The following is a 27,997-nucleotide window of genomic DNA, read 5'->3' on the forward strand; positions in this document are numbered from 1 at the left end:
TCCTAAATACATTTACTAGCTATTTGCTAGATATGACATCTTCTGCCTGTGGTTGACCCACATGTCAATGTACTCTGCAGATCCAAGTTCATTTTTGTGGATAGATCTGAATCACCTTCTGCTGATGGGAGGACATGTTCCTCTGGACCACAGCAGTGACAAATACCACTGGTGAAATGTAGTTCTGCAGGTGTAACCTATGGGCTGGACTCTTATCACTAACTTAATAATTGGGTTTGGTTTTCATGTGTTGGATCCCGCAAGGGTGGTCTTGGTTATGTGATGCAATAAATTAAACACGAGGTTCCTAAGAACCAGTTTCCAGGACAGGCTTTGAATGCTCATCAAGGTTCAAGTTCAAACCAGGTGTGTCTGGTTTTTTTCTGCCAAAGTGAAATTTGCTGCTTTGGCAATTGTAGTGAATGTTGAGCTTCCTGTCTAACATCTGTGTCTTCAGCTGGGATTCACCAGCAGTTTGGTTCTTTACTTCCTACTCACAAACACATCATCAGCATTTCTTTGATACTAAAGCTAGTCCTACAAGGCTGTCATCCTTGAGGAAGTGATCAACCAGGCTTTTATCCTTGGGTTGTGTTCAGCTAGCCTTTGACATGCTGTTGCCTTCCAACAAGTCACTGGTCACGTCTCCTGGGAAAATAGAGAGTATTTTCTGTGTAGCTGCACTCAGACCTTGGGCAGTGCATGGCCACGGCCTTGTGCTATGAATATGGCTAACTGTAAACAGGGCTGAGAGCTTCTGGAAACTGCTGTTGTTCTCAGCTTTATTCTCAGTGAGGAATATTCTTTTCCTGTTAAAGAGCAGGATGTGTGAAACAGAACCACAGTTCTGCTCAAGTGCTGCAGTAAGGAAATAGTACATGGTGAAAAGTTTGATGTTAACTGCAAGTTGTATATTCTTTTTGTAGTCAAAACATTAACTATGCTGGGATAAGAATCTTTTTCTTGGTACACCTGTGGTTTGGCCTGTGTGGCTCTTTGTGTTCCAGGACAGTATTTCTGCTGATGTAGATGATGAGCTGATGGCTGGAGGAAGAGTTCATGTGTGAGCACATGCCATCAGTTGGGGGAATGGTGCTGGCCACTGCACGTGGACACCAATGCTGCACTTGGGGAGCTGGTTGTTGCACAACCCTGGCTGTGAAGATCTGAAGCTCTTCCAGTGCTGCTGAGTGGGGTCTCAGTAGGTAGGAAAGCATCTCCTGTGATTCCCAGCTGCTCACAAGGAGCAGGGTCTTTAGGCTGTTTATGTTGCACTCCTTGCTGTCATGTATTTACCATCCAGGCAGCAGCCAGATAACCCCCCCAAGCTCGTGCCCCTGGTGAAAATGCTTCCAAGTGGGGTTACACATTCCAGGCACGTCCTGGCTCAAGCTGAGTTAGTCATGCGTCTCCCCGAGCGTGTCAGATCTGAGACGATCTGTCTCTCTTGCTGCTGCTCTCTAAATCCATGCACTGTAAAAGACAGTCATCAACAAAAGGGCAGTTGGAGTTCTGGAGCCTGGTTACATGATCTTGTCACTTCTTTCACCCTGATCTTCAGAGACAGTGTTTTGAGTGTAGAAGTATTTTCAGGAGCCTGGGAAAGTGGCTGGGACTCTAGTGTTCAGCTGTAGGGCACTGTCTCAAATAAAATAGTGGCAGCCAGTGATTGGAAAATGAAAAATATCTCATTTTTTAGGAGAAAACCACATGAAAACTTGATGCCATGCTATCCCTCATGATGATATTCTGTGTCTGGAAGCTACTGCTAAAGCTGCTAGTCATTACATGTGGGATTGCACTATCATGTCTTCAAATGTATGCAAAAACCTGTTCATGTGCCTTCCCTTACATGCCTTCCACCTGAGGGCATAATCCAGTGACAATACAATCACTTCCATAGCAACTAGCCTGTCATAAACAGGATTATGGCACCGATACAGGATGGAGGCACAAAGAATTCAGGAAAGAACTGTCCCCTCATTATCCTGGAGCAAAGCAGGGTAAATAGTGACCTGTGTGTGGCACCCGGGGGCTGTGTCACCAGAGGACAGGGGAGGAGGAAGGGCACAGGTTCACGTGTGTGGGGTGTCCTTAAACTGGTGTGACAAAGCCTTGAGAAGGTGAATCTGTGTCTTTAGCAAGGCAAGGTAAAGCCTGCAGAGAGCCTGTTACTGATCTCTAGGTGCAAGTGCACCGGGCTGCACTGGCTCAGCTAATGAGATTAAAGCCCTGAAGGGACCAGGGACACATTCTAGCCATCCCTTGCCTTCCTTTTTTCCACTTCCCAGTCATGGACACTCTTATCCTCCAGTCTGTAGAGGGTAAGGTTTGTCTGCTGTGAAGTACTGTATTTTTTTCCCACTAACACTGTCTGCAGAGTTAAATTAAAATGCTTTCTCAATACACATTCAAGCTTGCACTCTCTTTTAGTATAAACTCGAGCTGTTTTATTGTCAGAGATGATGGGAAGAACCAGCAAAATCAAAAGCTTCTGTCTTTAGCTCCTTCTGCAGAGAAGACAAACAGTGTCACGTAATGTTCTTCTGCAGACCAATAAAGGAAAGAGAACTACTTTACTTGCACACAGTTACTGCCAGTGGTATTGTAGCTGGTTTTATGCTGCATAGATTTAAGTGAGAACAGTTACTGAGTGCTTTGTAGGAGTGTTTGAGCAGCTGCTCTGCTCTACTTTGTTCTGCAGTTTATGCACCACTTGCTTTTGTTCAATAAAAGGCAGCATGAAAACACGGGAGTTATTGCAGATATTTGGTCTGTGGCTTCAGGGTATCTTATCGTGGGGCTGGTCAAAACTTCTTTCTGGTGAATGGCTCTCACTCTTTGCAGCCTTTGGGTGATGTAAGGAATGACTCGATTGCTTCAGTCAGTCAAAAGTACTGCTTGGCTCTCTCCCAGGAGATTTAACACCTGCTAAAAGGGTGAAGAATTCTGGCAACTGCTGCCAGCCCTTAAGTGCTGTGAAAAGTCTCTTGTCAAAGATCCAGCTTTCTGTCCAGGTTGGGAGTCAAGATAATGCTCCCCACGAATGGAATGGGCTTGGTCAGAGCAGCTCCAGCTCTCTCTATTGTTGCCTGAACTACGTTTTGTAGTGGTGGTGTTTTTAGAAAGCGGAGTTTGTGGAAAGGGAATACAAAATTGCTGAGGAGGACATGACTCTCTTCTTTTTATTGTATTTTTACTGCTGGTCCTGCAATCAGTGAGGTCTGACAGCCCCACCTGATTAGAGAATAAGCTTCAGTGTGAGCCCTGCACTGGGGCAAGTAGGTTTTTTTATTCCTGATTAGGATTCTCACCCAAAATATATTCACAAATGAGGCTTTAAATATCTGTCTATAAAGAATAGGAAGAAAAAATTCCTGTAGGGAAGGGAGGATCTCAAGCCTGAGATATTTCAAGTGCAAGTTGAATGTATGGTGTGGCCTGGCTTAAAAATATGCAAAAAACTACTCATGCAGAGTGATACACCTGGTTCCCTTTTGTGGCAACCTTTATGGGAGAGTTCATACATAGCCTGGGGTTTTTCTGCTTTACACACTGGTGAATCCCACTTTGGGAAATGTTCCAAACAGGCAAATTGCAGATCTGCACATGTAACAAGCTATTTGGTGCTTCAGAAAAACTGTTTGCAAATGCAAAGTTAGCCATGAAGGTACCTGTAGGTGTTAGTGCTGAAGGTTGCTGTAAAGCCAAGGAATGTGGTTCACTGGTCAAGATAAGGTGCTGAAAGTCCATCCAGCTGCAGCAGTGAACTGAAAGACACTGAAATAAAAGTAAACACAGCAGGCAAATAGCAAATAAGTAACTAAGCACCAGTTCCTGATGTAGGTTTGATGAAAATGTGTTCCAGGAACCACAGCAGCAAGAAAGGGTGATATCATGTATTTCTGCAATTGTTATTCTGGAACCTCTCACTGAGAATGCTGATCTGGCACTAGCAGCTGTTTTTAAGTAGCCTAATTTAATTTTTAAGTTTGTGTAAGTACTCCCTGCAGGACTGATAAGTGCTCTTTGTGTTGTTGTTAGTGGAAGTGTCCAACCTCAGTGATGTTGCAAACATACAGAAGTCATTTTAAGGCACCACTAGGTGAGTGTTGACTGATAGGCCAAAAGTCAGAGCAACCACAGGGGTGGCTCATAGCAGGAATGACCCATTGCTCAGCTATCAATGGCTGTGGCCTGAATGTTGTATGGGAGGCTGGATTAAATAATCCTTCCCAAGAATTTTCAGGCCAGGACTCTCTCCTGACTCTGTTTCTTCAAAGAGCTGCAGTAGATGAGTGCAGAACAGTAAGTGGAGGAGGCAGCTGGCTGTTGTCCATTGGCTTTCTCCTTCCTTTGCTGGATCCCTCCTCATGCTTCCAGTTTGAATGTTGTGGGCTGTGTTTCTAACCTGAGATGTGAGGCTTAAAGCAGCAGACTGAAGAGTCTGCGCTCCTGGGTTTTCATTCTGAAAGGCACTGTAACCCAAAATCTGCCAGTCAGCAGTTACAGTAGTCACTGACAGTAGTCAGTGAACTTATTAGGGAAAGAAAAAGGTTTTTGGGTTAGGAGTGCAAGTCCCTCCCAAGGCCAAGTGAGGACCTGGTGAGCGGGAGCACTGGAGCCTGCTCTTCAGCAGGTGAATCCTTCCCTGGGGATTTCCTGGTGGATCCTCCCCTGGTGGCTGTGCTGTGTCGGGGCTGTCACTGCAGCAGCTGTTTTGGCTGAAGAAGCTTTTCCCTTGAGGTTTGTTGTTGGTGCAACACCTTGGGCTTGGCCTGTCAAGCTCTTGTGCTGTAGCACTTCTGCCTTGTTGTGATTCTTCATGGATAGAAAGCATTGGTTATTAATCCAAAGGTGGCAGAAATAGACAGAAATACACAATAGATGGAGTAATCTCAGCATACCTAGGTAGAGACAAGAGAAAAAGGAGTTGGTGGGAAAAATAGCTCAGGATTACACTGTGAGGGGGGAAATAATCAACCAGTTTGGGATGTGAAAGAACATCTACTTCCTCCTACTTCTTTATAGTTTTGGCCTCGGTGAGTAGTGTTGTGAGCTCTGTGCAGGAAGGCTTCAGTGTTTTTAAGGGCTCAAAGGCCAGATGCTGACTGGTGAAGCTGTCTGTTGGTGGGAGGATGTGATGCTTCCAGAATGCAGAACTGCAGTTGTGAGATGAATTGTCCTAAAGTGGGTGGAGAAGTGGGGGAAGCTCCATTATCAACAGCAAGTGTCCAAAGTGGCTCAAATTTCCCAGTGAAATACACAGTGAAAAGTTGCAAAGGGTAAGTTCATCACAAGTAGAGAAATCAAATTGCAGTCAGTGCTTTCTGTAAAAGGCACAAATTTTGCTTTTAGCTTGTGGGGCTCACTTTTTTCCTGGACAAAAGTTGGTGTTCAGTGTGCCTCATGGCATTATGTAAGCTGTGCGTGGAATGGTCCTCAGAGAGCAGCTGGAGGCATGCAGGATGAAGGCTTTCCTCTGTGATCAGGGTGACAGGAGCAGGGGAGCTGCTGGCTGTGCCAGCTCTGGTACTCCAGACCAGCCTGGAGCAGCAATCCCAAGGAAGGAAATCTGCTCAGAAGACAGAAGTCAGCCAGGAACCTTTTATTTGGTTCCTGATTTCTGCTTCTTGATTGAGCGCTCCAAGATATTCCAAAAGGGAGGTTCAGCACAAAGCCTGCCATGTCCCACACTTTTCCACCCAACTCTGCAGCACTAGGAAGGCACAGGGACTTTGTGTGTCCCAGTGAGACATGGCTCAGTGCAGAGGGCTGGGCTGCTCTTCTCGACAAGGTTTGGGTCTGTGAAGCAGCTAAAGCTCCACAGGGCTTGTGGACCTGGCATTTCTGCATCTCAAACTGATCCAAGCAGTGTTCTGCTGAGAGGTAGGAGCTTTGCAGTAATTTTTCCTCCAGATGTAGCTGCTGTGAAAACAAATGTTGAAGGACTATTTTCTCACAATGGTCCTCTATCAAGGGCGCTTCAGCGTTCACCAGTGACTGGATTAGCATAACAAGGGTGGTTTGAAGCAATGCTGATAAGAGCAGAGTGTTTCCTGCTAGAATTACCATCGAGCAACTTAGAATTCTGCTGTCTTGCACTTTTTTCAATCCTGGGCTTAAAAGGAAAGCTTTGGCTGCCTGAAGTGTCACCACTTCCTCTTGTGCATCTCTGAAGTGCAGAAGGGTTTGGTGCTGTCCAAGTCTGGTGCTAGAAGAGGTCACTCTTCTGGGAACTGTGGAGCATTGCAAAAATATTTCCTCCCTTGTGCTGTGTTTGGAAAGGATGTTTTTTCTAATAACCCAGATAAACTGCATGTTCTCAAGTCCTGTGTGGTTTGAGTGTTTAGTTGTTGCTGGTGGTTTTTTATTTAGATTCTTTTTGCAACATGCAGGTGCTTAAATATACTCAAAGAGCCCAGGAGAAAACTTAAGTGTTGTCACTTTCCTTACAAGTTAGAGGAGAGTTTTGAAGTTGTTTTTAAAACTCCCAAACAATCAAACCAAACATCTTTATGTTGTAGAAATCCATGCAAACAAATTGACTTCGGGTTTGTCTGTGTGTACAATGAAACCCCAGGAAATCCCATGGTTGAATGGAGCCCAAACTTTGCTGCAAGGTTTATACTTGTGATCTGAATCTCTGGAAAATGGGTCTGTTTCTCTACAGAGTTGCAAATCTCTGTTTTAAACATTAAGGGGAAGGAGAGTCTGACCATTGTAACTGTGCTCAAAGTCTCCTTTACTTTTTAATGACATTAAAGACTTTTTTTGGTCCTGATTTCCCGTGGAATGGCATTGCTGTATCAGTGCTGCAGTGCCAAGGCCTGTGTGTGTTGGTGAAACTGCATCCAGCACCCATTTGGAATAAATACATTTATATTGCTTGTTAAACAAGATAAAGAAATGGATAATAGTGTAATCTAACATACTCAGCACGATTTAAAATTAGATTTGGGCCGTGAACATGGATGTTTGTCTATGATAGGCACCTGCAGGCAGGGCCTCAGCAGTAAAATAGTGCAAAACTGTGGTTTCAACACTGAGTGTTTGTGTAAATGGCACCTAATTCTGAGGTCCTGCATGGGGATGTGACTCTCCCATCCCTAATAAAATTTGCAGCTTTAGACCTTTTAATCACTCCTGTGTGAAGTGGAAATTTGTGGTTCCTGAGGTCATGGTCCAGGAGGGTGGCTGGAACATTTTGCACTCTGGGGCTGCTCAGTGATTAAATCAAGGGACTGACCAGGCTGGAAACAGGTTTTCTCAGCAGCTCAGAGGCAGGTCTGGTTCAAGTTATAGTGTAACTAGGCCTGGTGTGCACAGGGGCAGCCCTGCTAGCCAGGGCCAGGGTGTTTGAACAGCTGCCCAGTGAACCAGACCGAACATCTGACCCAGGCATGGAACTCTGGATATTCGTGGCTGATGAATTGTTGTAACCCTGGCCTGGCATAAACCTGGCATGGAAACAAAGTTCTTGTGCCTTCCTGGTGCTGCAGCACTAAGAGTTGGGTGGGAAAGTGTGGGACATGGCAGGCTTTGTGTTGAGTCTCCCTTTTGGGATATCTTGGAGTGCTCAATCAAGAAGCAGAAATCAGGAACCAAATAAAAGGTTCCTGGCTGACTTCTGTCTTCATGTGACCCCATAGGTTTTCCTAAACCATAGCTTTTTTTAAACCATCACGGAAAAAAACACACTGCTGGTTTTGGCTAATAGATGAGCTGTTTCCTGCCCTTTATGGCTTCTTTCTGGTTTGGAGTTGGAAACAATGCTGAGTGCAGATAGAACAACCTACTGGACTGCTGGTGAAAGAGTCTGTAATAGCATTTATTTCTGGTTCATTTGTGACCTGCAGAATTGTAGCTGAGCAGGGAATATTCCTCTTAAAGTGCTAACATCAACCCATCCTTTTCAGAGCTAACTCTTCCCCTGTTTCTCTCTGTCCTTAACACCACCCTCTCCATCACTTTAACAGTCCTGAGCAGTTCTTGTTGCCCCGTGAGCAGGTGATCAATTTTCCCCTTGCACAGCAGGGGATTGTCTGTGATGTGATGCTCTCCTTGGTGCTGTGTGTGCCTCTGCTCCTCACCAGTGTGCACGGGAGCTCTGGACGTGGGGATGTAGTGGCACTCCCCAGCTGGACAGGCAGTGGCACGGGTGACTTCTCCAGAGCCCTGGGGCTCAGCTGGTGTCTGTAAGGCAGCTCCAGTCCCCACCTGCCCTGCAAGCTCCCCTCTTGCAAGTCCATCTGCATTTCGAAGCCCTCTTCAGAGCTGTACCTCTTTAGAAGAGTGATGAGAAGTGAAATACAGGGCTGTGCAACTCAGTTCAGGCCCATCCATTTGTCAGGGAAATGGTTTTCCAGGGCTGCATTCCCACAGGAAGTGTCAGGCCTGATAAATAGGCTCGAGCTTCCTTACTTCTTCATTTTCCCTAGAGTTTAGTTTCTAGAAAGAGATAGTGTTATGTAAAATAGAGGAGATAGTCACCAGGGTCCAACCTGGATTGGAGACGGGGCAGAAATATTTTAATTTTGAAGCTGGCTGGATAAACAGCTAAATGAACGAACACTTTCTTTTATTTTATAGAGGCTTTATTTAAAAGAAAAAAAAAGAAAGGAAGGGAAGCAAGATTGATACATTGAAGTGTCTGGGAGGGAACATCCTTTCAGATGTTTGGTGTGTTGGAGATAAAGGCAGCCTCCCTTTAATCAGTGGCCTTTCTCCCTAGTGCTTTTTTAATGCAGTGCAGCCAGTGAGTCTGGGTTTCTGAGTTTCTTATTTCTGGGCACTGGCTGAAATAGCTCTTCCTGCTGGGATCAAAATGGGAAATGACCTGAGCCACACATGCTGAGGAAGAGGAAGAAGGGGAGTGGCTTGCTGGCTGGAAACTTGGTAGTTCTGTTTATCTGTTCAGTAGCTGAGAAATAATTACTTTTCAAGTGTTCAGAGTTTGGCTAGTGGGACCATGCATTGTCTTGTTACCCATGGAAGTATGATGATGGGAAAAAGGGGTGTTCTCTTAAAATTTTAGTTATAATAAAGTTTGTGACTAATATTGTTATGAAAGCATTTTTTTTAATCAACTCCACTTTCATAGAGAGAGTTGCCTTGAGTCTGCATCAGATGTGTTAGTCTGAGTAAGGAACCTCAGTGCTTGGTGAGCAGAAGGAAGGCAGTGAGGTGACAGCCACACGTGGGATATGGCTGCACATGCTTTAAACTGGTCACATTGGTTTGCAATGTCACACTGTCATGTATGGTATTTAAGTGTTATCCAGTGATTCCTGGGCTCCATAGGCAGAATTTAAAGTTGACTTTAGAACCAGGAACCACTCAAATAATTTTTTTCTTATAATATCAGCATGTCTGCAAAAGAGTTAAGAGTTTTATTTTCAAGATCATAAGTTATGTTCATGCTTCATGAATCTTTTACTCTGGATTGAACGATTACAAAAAGGCTTCTTCTCTCATTTAATTTTTGTGGGAGTAAATTTTTCCTAGTGCCTGTTTTCTGGGGAGTAGCCAAAGGATCTTGGCTGTGGCTTAAATTTTGTTTTTTCAGTTGAGGGGAAAAGGAAAAGGGTGTCTCCAGAGGGCAGACTGAAGTGACCAGCATGCCTTAAGTGTGACTGATGAGGTCTTCCTTAATGCTTTGCCCTGGCAGTCTGGGTGCTTTTATGTCTGCTTTGGAATGGTCAGTGTCTCCAGACTAGCAGTAGTTCTCAGGGATGGTGATGTTTTCCAGAGGGACAAACTTCAGTTAAAGAACAATTATAATAATGAAGTTTTGTGAATAGCTGTTCTTTCCTGTACCTGAGAGAGCCACTTTTGTGCCTGGAGAAATCACTGAGGGTTTGAGCAAAAAGGACTGAAGGCTAAACCTAGCTTGTCTAGAGATCAAATGCTCCACTAGAGTGAGTATTAAAAATAGTTTGGGGAGCTAAAATGATCTTTGGTGCCTACAGCAATGAACTACATGAAATAATCCTGCTCAAGTCCTGGGACATCAGAGGCTTACTTTGAGCTGACCTCCTGTTAGAGGACTTGAAACAACAGCCCTTGCAATTCAGCTTGTCCAACTTGATTAGATTTTATCTGGAGCTTGATTGAATTTGTGAACAAGATTATGAAAAGCAACATGACTGTCAATGAGGTGAACAGTCTTGGAGGGGAAATTCTCTGGTATCCCAGAGGGTAGTGCTTTTAAGTTCAGTTATGAATATTGGAATTCCTTGATTAAGTTAGTTGCAGGTTTTAATGAGGCATTCTTGCTGCTGTGCATCAGTTTGACACAAAGCTTAGCACAAAGCTTGTGTGGTGTTTGCCTCCTGAAAGGGAAGGGTCTTCCCATCTTAGCTGTTACCAAACTGGTCCTGGAGACCAGGGGATCTTATTATTTTAGGGAGAAGCTTTGATCATGGAGCACAGCAGCAGAAATAGCCTTGCTTGTTAGCAAGGCTAACAAGCCTTGTGTGTGGAGCTGTGTCTGCCGTGCTTCACTGCTCCAGCAGGTCAGCTGGGAGATGATGACCTCTGGGTAGTTCACCTAAACAACACGTCTTGGTATTTGTGTAGTGGATATCAAAGTCAGTCTCACTTGAGGACATAGGGATTTACAGCTTTTTTTGTAAAAGGAGAAGAAAACGAGGGAAACCTGGCTATCTTCCCTCTGTGGATGGGGTAAATGACAGGTTTGGGAAGCTGCTGTGCTACCTACTGTTTCCTTTTCCTGGCTGCTCTGGTAAGAGTGGCATTGTCACCAGCTCAGAGACCACACCAGTGATGTGGGGAGTGATTGCTTGAGCCCAGGGAGAGCCATGCTGCCCATCACAGGCTCAATTGTCACAACTTTTCATGGTGGCTTTCTTGTTTTTCTTCTGTTGCTAAATGTTCAGCTGTGATGTTGGAGAAGAAAAAAAAGTCTGACACCTTCATGTGTAGCAGCAGCTGTTAATGAGGAAAGTAGTGCTTTGTCAAAACTGGAGAGATCTCACTTATTAAAACTATGCTTTTTACCTCTCTTTTTTCTTGTTGAAGTAAAAGTAAGTTGATTCAGAAATAACAGTAATTTATCAGCTTGAGGACTGTGCCCATATAAATGATTACAGACCTTTTTGGCTACTGCCAAACTAATAAAGAAATCTAATATTTAGCTGTCTGCTTGTCAAATGTCTTTACAAGTAGTTTTGCTCAAAGCAACCAACAGCAGATGTGACAGATTTTCAAATGAATTTGTACACTCAGTCCCTAAAAACTTTTAAATTGTTTTAGTACTTCATAGGGTGGCAGGAGCTACTGCTCTCTGACAAGAAAGTGTATGAAGGTGCTGTATTTCTTGGAGCTTTTCCCTGATTGAGGCAACCATAGCAGCAATGGGTGTGTGTATGTTTGCATGCAGGAAACCTGTGGGTTTTGTCTTTAAGATATTAAATCTGCTCTTTGTTCTATCCCCAGCAGAGCTGGCAGCATGGATTGCTTCAGGCCCTCCTGTTTCAGTGCAGAGCTGGGTGTTCAGGAGCCAAACTTATCTGTTTGACTTCATGCTAGTGCCTCTCCTCTGCCTCAGTGCTGTTTGATCAGCTGAGGGGCAGGCAATTTAGGGCAGGCAGTGACACAAACCACAGCTGTTTCTGCAGTGCTTTATAAATAGTGGGAAGCAGGTAGGTGTTCCTGGCTGCATCAACCATTGCTGTGAGTGCAGCTGTGTCCTGTAAAAAGGGAGAGGTGCTCTGCTTTCCCCTCCCCAGGCACTGAGTGTGGCTCAGAGAGCCCTGTGGGACTGCCCTGCCTGAGCAGATGCACCTGATCCATAGGGGCTCTCAGAAGATGAGCTGCTCCTGCACACACTGGGAAATAGGGCAGAGGAGTTCATTCTTTCCTTAGCTCTGAGTGCTCCTGGAAGATAATGACAGGGTGTGGATGGAGAGAATTCAAGACATTCCTTGTGCTAGAGCCTGCAAATTCGAGTTCTGTGTCTTAGATTAATTTTTGCTTGGATCTGCTGGGGATTTGGTTTAGGTTGTTGTGCAGGAGGGAAGCTCTAACAAGCTCTCCTGCTGTGAGCTGTGCTGCTCAGGCACTAGAACTAGCTTTGCTCCTGCACATCCCTAGCAGGCTTCCTGAGCTGCTCTGGGGCTGTGCTGAGCCCAACAGCTGGATCAGCTGCTTTCCCACATGATGCCAGTTTCTGTGCTCTCTCCTGCTTGCTCTTTGAGAATTCTGATCCTCTACTGTAAACTTTGGTGTGGTCTGGAACCCTGGGATTGGAGCCCTTTCGTAGGGAAGCTGGGATTGGGTAACTTTGTCTGTAGAGACCCCTCCCCACTTTCCTAAATTAATGGAGTGAAACACTTACAGAAACAGCACTTGTGCTGTGTAGTGCTGCCTTTGAGGAGTATTAATCCCTTTTGGGTGTCAGCACTTCTCTGAGCTGTGTCAGGCACAAGCACAGCTGCACATCTTACCCCTTCTCCTCCACCCCTCCTTATTTCTGCAGTTTCTGCTTTCCTGCTTGTCAAGGAAAACCTGAGCTGTGGACCAAGATAAAACATTCTTGTATACAGGCAAGAATCCTTACTTTGGCGTTCCAGAAATCTCCAAATTTTGGGAGAATATGAATCAACAGAAAAATTATTGGAAAGCTCCAGATGGCTTATTTTGGATATGTGGAAAAAGAGCATACACCAAACTCCCCTCTCAGCGGAAAAGGAGCTGTACTCTGGGAATCATACAGCCAGGATTTTTTCTTTTACCAGGACCTGATGGAGATCAATTAGGGATACCAGTTTATGAGAACCTAAAGAGAAATAAAAGCGATTTGATTGGAGGACAATCCTGCCTGACCCCGGCTTGGGACAGGGATCAATGCTGGGGTGGGCTGGGCAGGATGAGCTGGGCAGGCTCTGGGATGAGAGGAGGGGTTGAGCAGGGAGTTCTCATGTGAGCTGGCAGCCTCCACCTCCCGGGCTCGTTGCTGTGCAGCTCTGGGAGGCAGCAGCCAGTGGGATGCAGGAGCATCCCTGCAGTTGGGCTCCCCAGTACCTCCCCAGGTGCCTTGTTTTGAGTCTGAAGCATGTAACTTCTCTTCTGCTTTTTGCCTTCCCCTGCCTTTCCTCTTCTCTGCCCTCAGCTGTCTCACTATTGTTGTGAGCAATAACATGCACGCTCTTGGGTCTCTCAGACTCTGATGGTGCTTGCTGTGTTTCTCACACCCAGTGTGGGGGAAATCTGTCACCTCTTGGTGCTTGGTGACCCCATCAGCTGGGGTGGGACGTGCAGCTGGAGGCAAACCCGAGCTCTGAAGGCTTGTGCTTTGGCCAGTCCTGTAAGCAGGCTGATAGTAGCCCTAAAATGGGGCCATCAGCCATTTCACGTGCATGGACTCCCTTCCAGTTGTGTGCCAGCAGAAATGCTGTGTAACTGCCTCGTTCCTTGGGGCCCTGGTGCAGGAGAGCTGCTGGTGAGCTGGAGCATGAGTAGGGAAAGGCCCCTGAGATGGTCAGAGGCTGTGAAGGGAGGCTGGGACATTTGGGACCCCTCAGCCTGGAGAGGAGAAGGAGAAATGACAGATCTGTGAGCAGCCTTTGCATAGCTGAAGGAGGGACTTGGAGGAGGTGGTTCCAGGCTCTTCTCAGAGGTGCCCAGCAAAAGGACAAGTGACAACAACCTCAATCTGAAATGGGAAATGGAACAAGGGTGCTGTCAATTATGAGTATTTTTCTTTGTAGTGCTGGAGCAGGGTGAAGAAGCTTTGGGAACTTGAGTGTTAGAGACACTCAAAACTTGCCCAGGCAAGGCTCTGAGCAGCCCCATCTATTAAATTAGCCCTGCTTTAAGCAGCAGGTTGCACTACAGTGACCTCCAGAGGTCTTTTCCAGCCTATTGTTTTCTACTATTGTGTGGAATGTGTGGAATTGAGGTTTGTCTCTGAAATCTCAGCGGTGTGTTGTCACAGCAGCAGTGACATGTTGACATAGTGGAGTGAATGCTATAAAGCTGGAGTTTTAAATGTGGACATTTAACATTTATGGGAATTAACCTTTCAGGACTCTATGGTGCCTATTTTTGAGTTACTGGGAAAGGAGATGGAATAACCATGAATGCTGCTTTCCCTCTTCTCTGTGGGGTGCCGAGTTAAGGCTGAATGGTGCTTTGTTTTGCCAGGTACCCCCTCCTACCCTGTTAGTGTGATGTCTATTTTAAAAGTATGCTTCACATTCATGTATTGTCCATACAGTGCTTTCAGAAAAGTCAAGGCTAACATTAAAGACAGAGTCATTTTTATTTTCTCTTTAATAAGGTCCAGTGGTGTGCAAGTGGGTTACAATCTAACTGTAATGAAAAGCTAATCACCAGCCTTCTCCACCCTCTGGGATCCCAGGAGGTTACTGGAACAGCACACTGCCCCAGTTTCTCTTCCTCATGTGTGTGATGATGCATTTTGTAGTTTTGTCTGGTGTTTTAAGCATGGCTCTTGATAAGCCAGTTTGATAGCTGGCTGCTATGTCTAGGAGCAGCATTTGACAGATGACTTCAGAGGGGGGGAAAGCAACTTAAGTAGCTTAATAGGATTTAGCTCTGTCTACACTGTCCTGCCAGAGCACGTTATAAACCACTTTAGTGGGATTCCTTCTTTAAATATAGCCATGACATAAATGCAGGCAGAACCTCTAAGAGAACTCTGGGAACTTTCCTGAAAAATCAATCTCTGTGGTTCAGAAGAATTGCTGAATGAACGAATATCAGTGCAGGAACTCGAGGAATCCCACCAGCACTGATCTCATGAGCAGGATAAAAGGATCTCTGAAGGCAGGCTGTGTGTGTATTAAATTACCTATAAAATGCATTGATTTCTAGTGAATATGATGTGTGTATCATGGGAAAGCAAAGCAACTAATGAAAAATCCTATTAGGACACAGTGGGGCAAACACCTCCTCCTTTTAACTGATGTAACCTCTATTACAGCCAAACAGCCCTGTGTCCTAAGAATTCCCAAACTTGGTTGTGTAAAGGAAGCTAAAAGTGAGGTGTGTTTGTCTTTAAATAGTTGATATAAACCAAGTGCTCTAAATTTTTTTCGGCCAGTGGTCCATGACAGCTTTCAGCTTTGCAGGCAAACCCTGAGAGAGTTAAACAGCTTTGAAACAGTTGAAAGGAGACAGATTCCCCTCTTCCCCCAGTCCCGTGGGGAAATGGAGAAACTGCAAGAAGAGCTGCTCAGAAGCAGAGCCACGGGATGAGATTGATGCCCTCTGTGGATGTGTGGTGGGGCATCAGACTTGCCTTGTAATTGCCAGGGGTTTAATTGCCAGGGGTTTCTGCTGTTAGCTGTGCCCCTGCTCGCTCAGGAATGGCATCCAGGAGGTGAATTTAAAAAGTGTGTGCTCCCCTTTTATCAGGAGGATGCTGGGGAGCAGAAGCAGAGGGGCGAGGCAGTGACCACTCAGCAGAACGCTGCTCTTGAGGGGGAACTTGACTCTGGCTGCTGAGAGGAGCATCTGCAGCTCTGCTCTGCTGGTGGGAAGAGCTGCAAAGAAAACCCCCTACTCAGATTGCATTTCCCTTCAGGGCAGCAGCCTGAGGAGGCCCTAATCCCTTCTCACATTTGGCCAGGAGCCTGCAGGAGGCCTTTCTTAGCTCCCCAGCTCCCTTGCACAGGCTGAGCAGAAGTGGTTAATGACGCTCCCAGTGTTGTCAGTGGTGCAGAAACACGGGCTCCAGCTGTGACTGTGGTGGGTCTTGGCTAGCTTGGGTGGTTTTTTTTAATCTGCTTCCTCTGTTAGTCCCTCTATGGTATTTTTTTTTTTTTCATGGGTTTGAAGGTTCTCAATAGTGAGTATTGGTAGTCTTTGTCCCTGAGGGGTGTTTTTTGAGAGCTTTTTTTCTTCTGTAAAGAAAGAAAAGGAAAAAAGGCAACTCAACCCCAAAATAAAACTAAAGAAGAGTTGAAATTGAAATGTTTCCTGCACATGAAGGAGCCTCTTTTGTGGGAAGGAAAGGTGCAGTTTTAAGTTGAAGGAAGATATTTCCTCCCTTTCTTTCCCCTGTTGTTTTAAAAAATTATTTATTTTTTGAACTCTGACTATAGTAGTCTTGAGAGAGGCAGTTTGGAGCGAATTTATGGTGGGAAGCGTGGCACCTGTTTGTCTCTGGCAGTTAAAAGGCACATTTGCATTGTTTGTGCAAGGTCAGTGGGACCCAGAGTCAATAGATGGGTCAGAGGTCTCTGTTCTCCCTTCCCCAGCTCCCAGAAGCTGTCCCTATGGGATATTGCCCCTTCCCAGCTCTTCACAGCCTCTCCACATGACCAGCACACTGCATTGAGGCTGACTTCAAATACAAATTATTTTAAGGAAGATGTCATGTGGGCTGCTGGCTGTAGCACAGTGGGCCATGACTTTCTGAAGATGTAGGGCAGTGTGCCTTTGATTTTGTTCTTTGTCCCTCCCAGAGGTCACTCCTCGGGGCAGCCAGACCAGGGTGTTTGCTAATGCAACCAGGAGTGCTGTTTCTCTCACCCTGTAGTAGGCTTACAGTGCATTATAAAGTTTTTGCTGTGTAAACAGCCTTTTGACCTGCTTCACTTGTGTAGACAAATGTCACAAAGCTGGATAGGGTAAATATTATGGAAACTCAGTGCTCTGTTGTTTTCCTGTTGGTTATTTTCATGTTGTTCCAAAACTTCTCACTCCTTATGCTGAGACTTGACTTCAGGTTGCAAACTGAGTGCAAACTGGATGTGGATCTCCCTGTCAAAGACACCTGAGTACACTAAAATGACCCATTGCCATCACTGACACATAAATGCAGAAGCCCAATTATTGCTGCTTACCTTCCTGTCCATTCAGTGCTAATAAAAGCAGTTTATGAAGCCATTTGCAGTGGATTTGTAATCTTGGTTAGAAAGTACCTCTTTTCCTTCCAATTAATTTTATTTTTTTTTAACTCTGCTGCCTTCAAATGCCAGTGTGTGCTAGAGCTTCTCACTTAGACATTTTCCTAATAGCTGCAGTTTAGAAAAAGACCTCTTCATTGTGCTAATGATATGGAACAAGTTGTGTACATTAAAAAAAAAGGCAACATTAAGTTGCCTTTCAAGTCTAACATTAGAAACAATGTGATGTTAAGAGTTTCCATTCCAATTTGGATTCTCTCTCTGTTGTTCTGTATAACTTTTGTGGTTCAGTGCAGCAAACGTTATGCTCGAGTTTATAGCATGCAGCTGTAGATGCTCAGCGCCAAAACTCTCAAGGCATAAATGGGATTAAAATAGTGCCTGAAGACAAACCAGCACGTTCAAAATAATGCAAAATAATGGCAGAAGGGAGCAGAACCACAAATCTGCAGTGGTCATGCTCATGGAAACCCTGCCTTTCCTGCTGATGGCATGGGCTAACCCTGTTGATGGGTTGGGCAAAGTTTCCACCACTGGGACAAGGATTTGTTTTCTGTTCCACTTTGGGGTGGCTCTGCTCATTTCCGTGCTCCTTCCTCTCCCTCCCCAGTGCCTTGTTTATCCTCTCCCTGATAGAAATGGTAAAATACTGGTGACTGGTGTGTGCAGCTTGCAGTGACCTCTCTGCCAGGACATCAGAGCTGAGGATTGGGCTCAGTGTCTTCAAACTCCATAGTGGCTGATCAGTTCAGATTTGGTTGTCTGGTTTAAGAAGAGATGATTAAGAAGATCAAGAAGTTGCTGTAAGCCTGAATACTGCATTTAGTCTGAACTGGTGCCATGTCTCCTGGAAAGGACAAGGTTTGGGTTCTGCAGAACAGGAGACTTGTAGATGATGCCTGTAATTACCTCTAGTGGAAGGCCCAATCTTTGTGGAGAATTCTTAAATTCACAGGGGCAGGATGAACACTTGGGTTTGAAACCCAAATCTAATAAGGAACAGCAATAGCTGAAGAACAGCTAACGTGGAGTAAAGCACAAACTCTGTACAGCTGGGGCCTTGGAAGAAAATCCTTGAGGCTGCTGTCTGTGCCAAAGCATGAATGGCCATCATAGATTTTAAAAAAAGCAGTGTCCCAGCACTTGGCTTGATAGAGTGTAAGGACAGGCACTTAGGAGAGATCATGTTTTTCCCCTCTAAATGAAGTGTATTGTCTCTGAGAGTGCACATTGTAGGAGGGGGAAGGGAAAAAAGGATGGAAATTGGATTAAATCACTGGGCTTCAGGCCTAAGCATTTCCTGCTCTTTTTCTTTCTTTTTTTTTTTTTAAAGACACCAGTGCTGCCTCACTCACGTGCTGGGCTCTGCAACTGTGCCCAGGTCCCTGCCTGCAGGCAGTGCCACGTCTTTCCTTCAGGGAGTTCCAGGACTGCAGGAGCAAAGCTGAGCTCCTGCTGGAGGCTGGGGATGGGGAATTGTCTTGGTGTGGGAATTTATACAGCACTTGAGCACCAGCCAGGTCATACAGGCAGTGCTTGCTTAGCCCTGAGCAGTAGGAGCATTAAATTCATACTTCCTTTATAGCAGGGGGTTTCTTTCCATTATCCATTTTGCTGGAAAATTGCCTTGTGAGGAGCCTGTGTTTTAAGGCATTAATGGATGAAACAGTTTTCTAACCAAGGAAGTCAAGTGGCTTCTAAAAGACCTCAAGGAGAGGAGCTGCTGTTGGGTGGGAATGTGTGAGCTAATCTGCTGTGGGAAAGGAATGTCTGATGGAGTTGTGTGGGTCTGCCCTGGGTGAGCTGGGCAAGCTGAGTGGTGCAGGATATCTGCCAAATTCCTCCAGCTACCCTTTTGGTGCCCTTCACCTCAATATCCAAAAAAATTATCTGATTCTTGCCTTTTAACAAAATTAACTAATGGCTCTAACTTTGTCCAGCTGGGAATACTAGGAAGAAATAACCTTCTGAAGCTGAAGACCTGTTCCCAGGAGGATTCCTTTCACATTTTGCTGGTCTGAGATTTGGGGCAAAGACCTGCAAAAGCACTGATGCATCCGTGGTGGTGTGGATTTTTTAGAGTCCTGCAAGGGAATTTGCAGAATCCCCAGAAAGGAAATCCGCCTTTTCAGCGAGAATGCTCATTTGACAAGCTGCCAGTTCTGAGCTAAGCCTCATTTAATAAAGATTTAGTCTGTGGGGACCTGTCAGTGGAAACTGAGTTTGGTGAGAGTGTCTCATTCTTTTCATTGCTGTAGTGCACAGAGGCTTTCAGCCAGCATTGTGGAGAAACTGGGATAAGAACATCCAGTTGAGGGGACCCTCTTACCTCGGGGAACATTTCCTTGCTGTGTGAGATGGAGATTGCTGAGTTGGTAACAACTAAGGGAATAAATGCATTGTTATTTGACTTCAACCCAATAGGACTGCAGTGTTTACTGCTGATTAGCACAGCTTAGATCTGCATTCATGGGCAAGAAAAAATATCCAACCCAACTGTTAAGCAAATCCTTTCTAGTCTGTGCTTTCCATCTCTCTTTGGTGTGTGATCTGAGCTGCTCTGATGAATTCTAGCACTTGCCCCCATGGAACCTGTGGCAGCTGAGGTGTACAGAGCTATCTCTTATTCAGCCTCAGCTCTAAAAACCCTCGCAGTGATTCTGTTGAGTTGGTTGCTGCAATGAGCCAAAGATCAGCAAGCTGTGTCTTTTTGGCCTCCACACTGCTGGCTTCTCTGAATTGGACCAAATATAAAGGCAGAGTTGAAAGTCTTTAATTATGAAATAAGAGGTCACAATGTTAGTATGGAGGAAATGATGATGAATCTTTAATCAAGCTAGCAATCACTCAACTTGTTCTTAGTTGTTGCTTACACTTGAGAAATTAATCTGAATTAACTGGAGGAATAAATTCAAAACAGATTAGTTGAACCACTTTAAATGCACTAAAGTGAACTAAACTACACTGAATTAAGACCATTCTAGTTAAACTACATTAAAACACTGTGTGAACACTCATTTGTAATTAAAGTGGCTTTAGTTCACAGCTCTAATACCAATTAACTATATAATGCCTGGGCCTATGTAGAGAGCTTTGCAGTGTTGGGAAACTGGCCTGCTCATTTAACCAGCTTGGGAAATGGAATTGAGTGATGGAGTTGTGCTAACACAGGTTTCAGCTGCAGATCTGTTTTTATTCCAATGTGTCTGCTGTATTGTCTTAAGGTGTTTAAAAAAAAAAAAAAATGAAAAAAAGCATGAGACAATCCTTGGCATTTCCTGCTTTCTGGAAAGGAAAGCCAATAGCCAAAAAAAGCTGAAGGCAAAGTGTTGGCCTATATTTCTTGCTCCAGTGTGGACTTGCCCTAAATATATCTGTAATCTGCACTCCCTTACCAGTGTGCTTGCTGTGGGAGATGTCTGTAGAAGGGGATGAGACTGTGGAACCTGTTCTGTTTCCATGGAGCTCTTCCCCGTTGCAGAGGGATCCCTCATGGAAGAGAATTCATCTCAGCACCGTGGGAAAAGCCCCTTCCAGAGCACATTTCCTGCCCAGCTTTGCTCCTGCACAGTGCTGAGCAGTAATTGGCCTGGGAAGGCCTGTCCCTGTGAGGAGATAGGGATGCTTTGGGGCTGACATCAGCAGTGCTTTCCACATCCTCCCCCACCTTCCACTGGCCAGTCCTGGCTGGCTGTGTTCCCCACCCCTCTGGAGGGGCTGTGGGATGAGTGACATCCCAAGACACTCAAGTACCTCAACAAACACCTCGTACAGCATTTTTTTAAGTACTGAAAATCAAGTCTCTGAACACACAGTGTGTTCAGAACAGGTTGATGAGGAGGTCAGGGTGTTCCTCGTGTTGCCAGCATTAAAAAAAAAAAGTTTAAAAACCAAGTTAGCTTGGTAGAACATAACTGCTTATCATCTGTGAGTACGTAAGCTTTTTAGAGAGATGTCCTGGAGTCTGGAAGGAAGAAAAAAAAGCAGTGTAGGAAGTGGTGTAGGCATGACACTATCCCACAGCAGTTTCTTTTCTTGCTAAGATGACTTCCGTCCTTCATGGAATAAATAGAGATGAGTGCTCCTTTGGCAGCAGCCCAGGTTGCTTCATTTGTTCTTCTGGGTGAACGTTTTTCTCTTCCCACACTCCTTTAACCTCTTCTCTCTGTTTTATTATCACTATCTCAAGTCACTGCATGGAAATACAGAAAGAATACTAGCTGCAGATTCAATGAAAAGCTTTCTTTTGGCAAAAGCTAACTTTAAGGTAAACCATTCTCAATCTGGCAGTGATTAAAACAGCTGTGTTCTTGAGGTGCTCAAAAGCTGTAGCTCTTTTTTTTTTCCGTAGGCTGAAATAATTAAGTTTTAAGATAAAATACCTTTAAAATCATTGATGGAAAATTAAAAATGAAACTGCAGTGTTTCTCAGGAACCACCTGAAGGCTTCAGCTTTGCTCTCAAGTTTCTTAAGGAGTTTTGGTAGACTTTCCAGCAGGCAGTAAAATAGCAATCATCTATTCCACGTGAAGAGCTTCTCACTATTCCTTGCTGCTGTTACTGCAGTTAGGGTTTAAAGAGTGGGGTAATTGGAAGTTGGATAAATTGAGATTGGTAAAACTTGTACCTGATAAACACCTGGATTGTTTTGAGCCCTTTGTTAAACCTAGTCTGCTGCCAGGACATTTTGTGACAAATAATTTCCATGGCAGAGGGGACGTGGTCATGTGAAGAAGAGTCACTAAGCCAACACTTCTCTGTAAAGTCATGTGATGAGCAAACAACATTTAATGCAATGGTAAACCTTGACATTTAACATGAAAGCAACCCAGAGTTTACCTCCTGCACTGTGGTGCCTTGTGGCTTTATTTAGGCTTTCCCCTTTTATAAGGAAATAAATACTCTTGCACATCCCTTTTGTGTTCTTATGTACATCTCCTTTCATTGTGACTTCATCTGTTGGATGGAATGAAATATTCCTCCCTAAAGTGCAGTTTCAGCAGCTAAAATTAGCCTTGCAGGACCACAGTCCATAGATATGTTTGGATAACAGTGTGGATAACCCTTTGGAATTTGCAAGCTGAAAGTGGCTGTTTGATATGGGGAATTTTCATCCAGCAGACACGGCTGTATCTTGGTTTATATGATCCCCAGTAACATAAAGCAAGGTTTTGGAGAGCAGGGATTGAACAAACTGAAGGTTGATCTGCACGTGAGTTTTTAGGAATGATACCAACACCATACCCATGGGAGGCCCAACCAGCCCCTGGTGGCTTTGTGGAGGATGTGTTTGCTGTGCTTTGTGTTTCTCCTTTCTCTCCCTGAGGCTCTAAATGTTTTCTGTCCTTTTTTTGGCTTCATACTCCCATGCAGGTGGTAAGTACCACAGATCCTGGCAGCCACACTGGAGCATTGCAGCACCACCCCTGCCCAACACACCCCTGCCCAGCACCGAGGGCTTTCAGCTTCCCTGGTGCCTCTCCAAGCCAGCAGTGCTCCTGTGGTCACTTCCCTGTGCACAGCTTTTATTTTGGAAGTGCTTCCTGACACTGTAGCTTCGTCTCCTGCCAGTCTGGGGGTACCACTTGGATTTACTCTCATTTTCAGGGACTGCTCTGTCTCCACTTCTGCCATTAGTGTCAGTGCAGTGGTAAAATGCTGTTCCTCCAAGTTGTCTCCATTTTCCTGTGAGGGCAGTTCATGCATCATTTGCTATAAAGGTTCTGATAGCTCAGCAAATGTTCGAAGACAAATTGATGCTCTTTTGTGGCAAAAGGCCCAGTGCATAATTTTACATTTACTTGGGATAATGTGGCCTTGGATAACCGAGTCCCAGATTTGCTGGTGCAGGATAGAATGTCTAAAGGTTTATCCAGCCTCAACCCCCCTTTTTTAAATATTGTCATTTAATCCTGACAAGCAGGCAGAGGAATATCTTTGGTTGTGACCAGGCTTTCACTGCCTGCCAGTTCCTGGGTCCTAAACTGACTCATCAGTCAGAAAGATTAATAACTGCTCTGCTGGATGATTTCACTTGTCATGGCACATATCCATTAATGGAAAACAAATATTCTCTGGAAAATTGAATGCAGATTGTGGTATAGTGGCCAGCCAAGTCCTTTTGGCCAGATGCAAATTTAAAGCATGTATTAAGTGTCCCTTCAAAGCAAGGACTTCAGGTTGCTTGCTAGCTGGCAATCTAATATCCATTTTTCCTTTTTTTAAGATTTTTTTTAAGTATTTCTTTTTATTTCCTTTCAATGGGGGCGGTTCCCCTACATCTGGAGCTGCAGTGTGGATTTTTTGCTGATAGAAGGGTTGCTGGGAGGATGTTTTCAGCTGAGTTTGTCTTCCCAGCAGTAATGCCTTTTAGCATGTGCAGGAGGGTTTGAGGGTGTGAAGAAAGAAGTGCAGGCGAGCGGGGCAGGAAAGCTTTGCCTTACAGCAGCCTGACATGTTTAAAAAATAAAGAATACCCCAGAGGAGCTTTGGTATGCCTAGTGTGTTAGTTAAATTAGCATGGAGTGCTCGTTTGTGGCAAGGCTTCAGGAGTGGGGGACGCGGGGCTTGGAGCGCAGCTCCCCTCTCGGAGGCCCCTTTCTGCTCAGCAGCTCCAGCAGAGCTCACAGCATCTGGAGGAAGCATGGGAAAGGGGGATTGGGCTTGTTCCCTTCCTCCCCCACTCCTGGGAGAGATCCCAGAGCTCACTTTGCACAGCAGGGCTGAGTTTCTGCTCCTTGGTTTGGGGGAGCAGCACCTGGGAGCTGCCCCCGTGCCAGGGCGCTCGGTGGGATTTGGGAGGGTTTGTAAGGCTGGGAAGCCAAGAGCAAGGGGCTGTGTGGGGTATCTGTGCTGCAGCACTTGGGTTTAGCTGGTGTGCACCTCGTTATGTGTGGCTGATGTGCCTTGGCTGGGAAGGACCTTGTGTGGCTTGTTTGCCAGGATAATCAGTGAGCAGGAGTACCCATGGAGCAGAGCAAGGGAAAGAGGGGAAAGAAAAGCCTGAAAGAGCAAGTTCCTACCAGATCCCCTTAGAAAAACTCACCAGTTGTGAAAGTTCTTTAATCTCAGCATTCTTTGTTGTAGTCCTTTTGATCAGAAGGAAGTTATTGTTTCAATCGGGAGGAAGCACATAAGTGTTCTTTAAGGAATTTCTGCACGGGGAGGAAAAGAGATACTGGTTTGAAAATCCAAGCCTTTGTTCTAGGTTAGCTGATACAGATCTATGTCTGAATTCCCAATATTGGGGCAGCAGCAAGTGACTTGGACTCTTTCCAGATATTTAAATAATTTCTAGTAAGTTGGCATTTGTCACCAGTAACAAGGATTTATCAAAAAAACCTTCTGGATAAAATTTCATCCTTTTGCTTAATTCATGCAGGTGGGAAAATGTGGCTAGATATGGTGTTGGAATGGATTTATTTTTTTTAAAATTTAATTTTGTTTAACAGAATTGGTTTGCATTTTTGGATTTTAGGCAGGATTTTGCAAATAAAAATAAATTGGAAGGGAGTTAAACACTTACAACTTCCCTTTCCTCCCAGGAACATGACTAGAAATAGGTATAATTCACACTAACTCAATTTGTGACTGCTTCAAGTGTGTCTGTAGCATCCACATTTGTTGTACCTATATATGTGGATGGTATATGGAGGGCTTTAGTATTTATTCTATGTCTACCTTGAACGGAAGCATTGCATGGAGATTCATTTTTAAAAAAAATTAATCTTATGCATGTATAATAAATTCCACCCCCTTTCAAACCCACTCATGCACTTGGATTTCTAATGAATAAGCCTGCATATTTATTCATGAAGATTAAAAAACTGTACAGATAGAGGCAGCTGGCTGCACTATTTTTTTTTTTGTTATTATTTTTGTACTCTAAATCTGCTGACCTGTGATCAGTAGTAAAGAGGAAACCCTCTGATTAACTTGGGCTGTTTGCAGAATGGGACAGACAAAATGGCTCAGCTCTTTACTGCTGAGGTACAGAACGTGGTTTCGTTGAGTGGGATGGACAGAGGGGAGGAAGCAAGACAAAAAAAATTCACTTCTTTATATTTTAAAAATGTACTAAGCACACAAAATGACTTGTTGGCAAGGTATGCCATCGTAGGTATGTGCCACCACATTTCTCCTCACAGAGAAAAGCAAGGCAGTCTTCCCAAGAATATTTCTGGGATTCACATTCACTGAACCTCAGAATGATCAAAACAATTCTTACCTCATTTGCTGTGCCTGTGTTTGTGCAAAAGTAGAATGCAATATTGAGATTATTTACCCAGAGTGATGGTGTTTTGCTTCCTTGGCCTGTCAGGGCCAATGTTTGTGTGTGTGTGTGTCAGGACTGTCGGCTGACAGTCACGAGATGAGTGCAGTGGAGTGCTTGGCAGATTCAGTTTAGATGTGATGTAACAGTGTAATATAATATAGAATAGTAGTGTATAATAAAGTAATTAATTAACCTTCTAATAAGATGGAGTCCTCCTCATAATTTCTCCCTGCCACAGGGATCCCTACAAATACTACAGGGATGTCCCTGGCTGCCCTGCTGTGGCCAGGTGTTGAGGCTATAATATTTTCTGAAAAATCCTTTTGCCAGGATTTTTCTCTTGAGAAACTGAGGAGCCTCAAGAAAAAAATATAAACAATAATTACTTGCTGCTGTAGAATGCAACAGGTGCATCTGTGATTGGTGCATGTTAGTTGTTTCTAATTGATGGCCAGTCACAGTCAGCAGGCTCGGACTCTCTGGGAGTCATGAGCTTTTGTTATCATTCATTCCTCTCCTGTTCTTTCTAGCCTTCTGATGAATCCTTTTCTCTATTCTTTTAGTATATTATTTAAATATAATATAGATCATAATATAATAAAACAGCCTTCTAAAACATAAAGTCAAAATTCTCATCTCTTCCCACGTCCTACCACCTTCGGACACAACCACACAGGTGTGACCCCCATGTCTGTTCCTGCAGGCCCTGCTGCTGTTGGGTGGCATTGCTCTCTCCTGCCTGGCTCTGGACCTGCTCTTCCTGCTGTTCTACTCCTTCTGGCTGTGCTGCCGCCACCGCAAGAGCGAGGAGCACCTCAATGCTGACTGCTGCTGCACGGCCTGGTGCGTCATCATCGCCACCCTCGTCTGCAGGTACGGCCATCCCTGCCTTTGGTGTCCTGAGCCACGGCCTCACCCTGCAAATGGTGCCTCAGGGTTTGGCTTTTGTGTTTTTCAGGTGCTGTGCTGCTTTAGTTGTGTGGGTCTGGGCTTCGTGTTAGGGGGTGGTGAGCTCTCTGCACAGAGCAGGGAGACAAAACAATTCCAGCTCTAGCTGGGGACCAAGGACAAATGATCCAAATCTCAGGCCCAAGAGCACAAACCATGTGAACTAAAGAGAGAAAAACAAGAAGGATGGGACTTCATAACCTAAAGCTGTAGTTGGACAATTAACTCCAATATGCAAATGGAGCAGAACTGATCAAAGTGAGACACCCCGTGACCATTCATTGATTTTGTGACCATTTTGGTTCATCTTGGGTGTAGACCCTGTGCTGCCCAAAGTGTATCAATTGAGGCCTTTTAATAAATCCCTACTTTATTCTTTAATTCCATCTAGCCTCTGTTCTAGGTCAGCCTTCACAAGCCATCAAAATACTCTGCCTCTGCTCAGTGAATATTGGCAATAATCCCTGTCTCTTTCATTTGATGTATGTATGTTTTTAAATGTCTGTAATATATTTCCTTCCTTTCTACTGCTTGCAGAGCTGCCTGGTGGTTTGAGCAATGTGAAAAGGAATAGTTAATGTCCTGCTCTTTGATACTTTTCAAGTGATAAATCAAGGACCCTCAGTCCTTGGGAGCTTATCACTTAAACAGGATGGATACAGCTGAAATATTTATCAAGTCTAAATGCAGATTTCTCAGAACCTGGTGTCCAGAAAGAATCACTATGTGTGGGAGAGTAGATTAGGAAGAAAGAGTCACAGCTGATTCTTTTGGGTTTGGAAGGATTGGAGTTTGACTGGAGGGAATGTTCAGATTTTGTAGCCTGTGTGAGACATGCTGCATTTTGTTATCTTCACTTATGTGCCATCTCCAGGGGCTGCTAGCAATGGTGCCAGGGTCAGCAGTGTTTGGTGTTATGACCACTGAGCAATAGAAGCTTTTGGAGGTGAGGTGGAAGAAGAATTGCTGAATACCAAGTTACAAAATGAGTAATTAGTGGAGAATGGGTGCAGGAGAATTTAAAAGATAATTTCCTAGAAAGTGACTGATGGGGCATCTGAAAGCAGGGATGTGCTTGCAGATATGGAAGGAAGGAGCCTCTGATCTTGTTTTGGCTTGGGCAGAATGAATCCTCTGGATGTGTGCCCTGTATCAAACACTTTCCAATTTGCTTTTCTTTCCAATTCCAAGCATCATCTCTTCTTGCCCAAGACTCCAGGTGGTCTCAGCTGCCCCTCTGTGGGTCTGGCAGGTCTGGGAGCTGTCCCCTAGTCAGAGAGGAGGGAGCAGTGAGACGATTGTATTTGGCAGTGCCTGGTGGTTCTGTTTTGGCACTAGCCTGTGATAGGTGCTGTGTGATCCCTCTGCAGGTGAGGTGTTCCTTGAAGGCCAGGCTCAGCTGCTCACGAGCCAGACTGGATTTTTGTGTTTGCTCTCTCCAGGCACTCACTTCAGAGAACAGCAAAGCCTTGGGGTGTTGGAGCAGACAGTGCAGAGCAGATATTCTGTGGTGAGCTTAGCAGCTGGGGGTGGATTTGCCTGCAGAAGCAGGGGCTGAGGGGTGAGGAGGAGACCTTGTGTACCAGCCAGGATTGCTGTGTCTGCAAGGAGCTCTTCCATGCTTTGCTGACTGCCAGTAGGTGCCTGGGGTGGAAAGGCAAACCACAGAACAACTTGTAAAAAAGAAATCTCAGCTTTATTCACCTTTATTTTTGTGATCTTAAGAGCTTCAGCTGCATCCATTCCAATCCACTGAGAGAGCTGTGGTCCTAACCCTTTCTTGCAGAAGCTCTGCTGGTGCTATTTATAGTTGTGCTGCTGCTACAGGCCCTTGTTAGCTATTGTTATGCAGCAAATGTGACCCAGGCAGCTG

At 44.9% G+C, this 27,997-nt stretch overlaps 1 protein-coding gene across 3 annotated transcripts in view; it reads left to right on the forward strand.

The window, feature by feature from the left end:
• TTYH3 (tweety family member 3) overlaps positions 1-27,997 on the forward strand; it is a 75,640-nt gene that overhangs the window by 12,268 nt on the left and 35,375 nt on the right. For all 3 annotated transcript variants that reach the window (XM_039731855.1, XM_039731858.1, XM_039731857.1), the window contains exon 2: positions 25,880-26,049. In XM_039731855.1, the coding sequence (XP_039587789.1) occupies positions 25,880-26,049 (170 nt within the window). The remainder of the gene's footprint in view (positions 1-25,879; positions 26,050-27,997) is intronic.

Source organism: Passer montanus, unplaced genomic scaffold, assembly GCF_014805655.1.
Source record: "Passer montanus isolate IOZ18808 unplaced genomic scaffold, ASM1480565v1 scaffold8, whole genome shotgun sequence".
Lineage (NCBI taxonomy): Eukaryota > Metazoa > Chordata > Aves > Passeriformes > Passeridae > Passer > Passer montanus.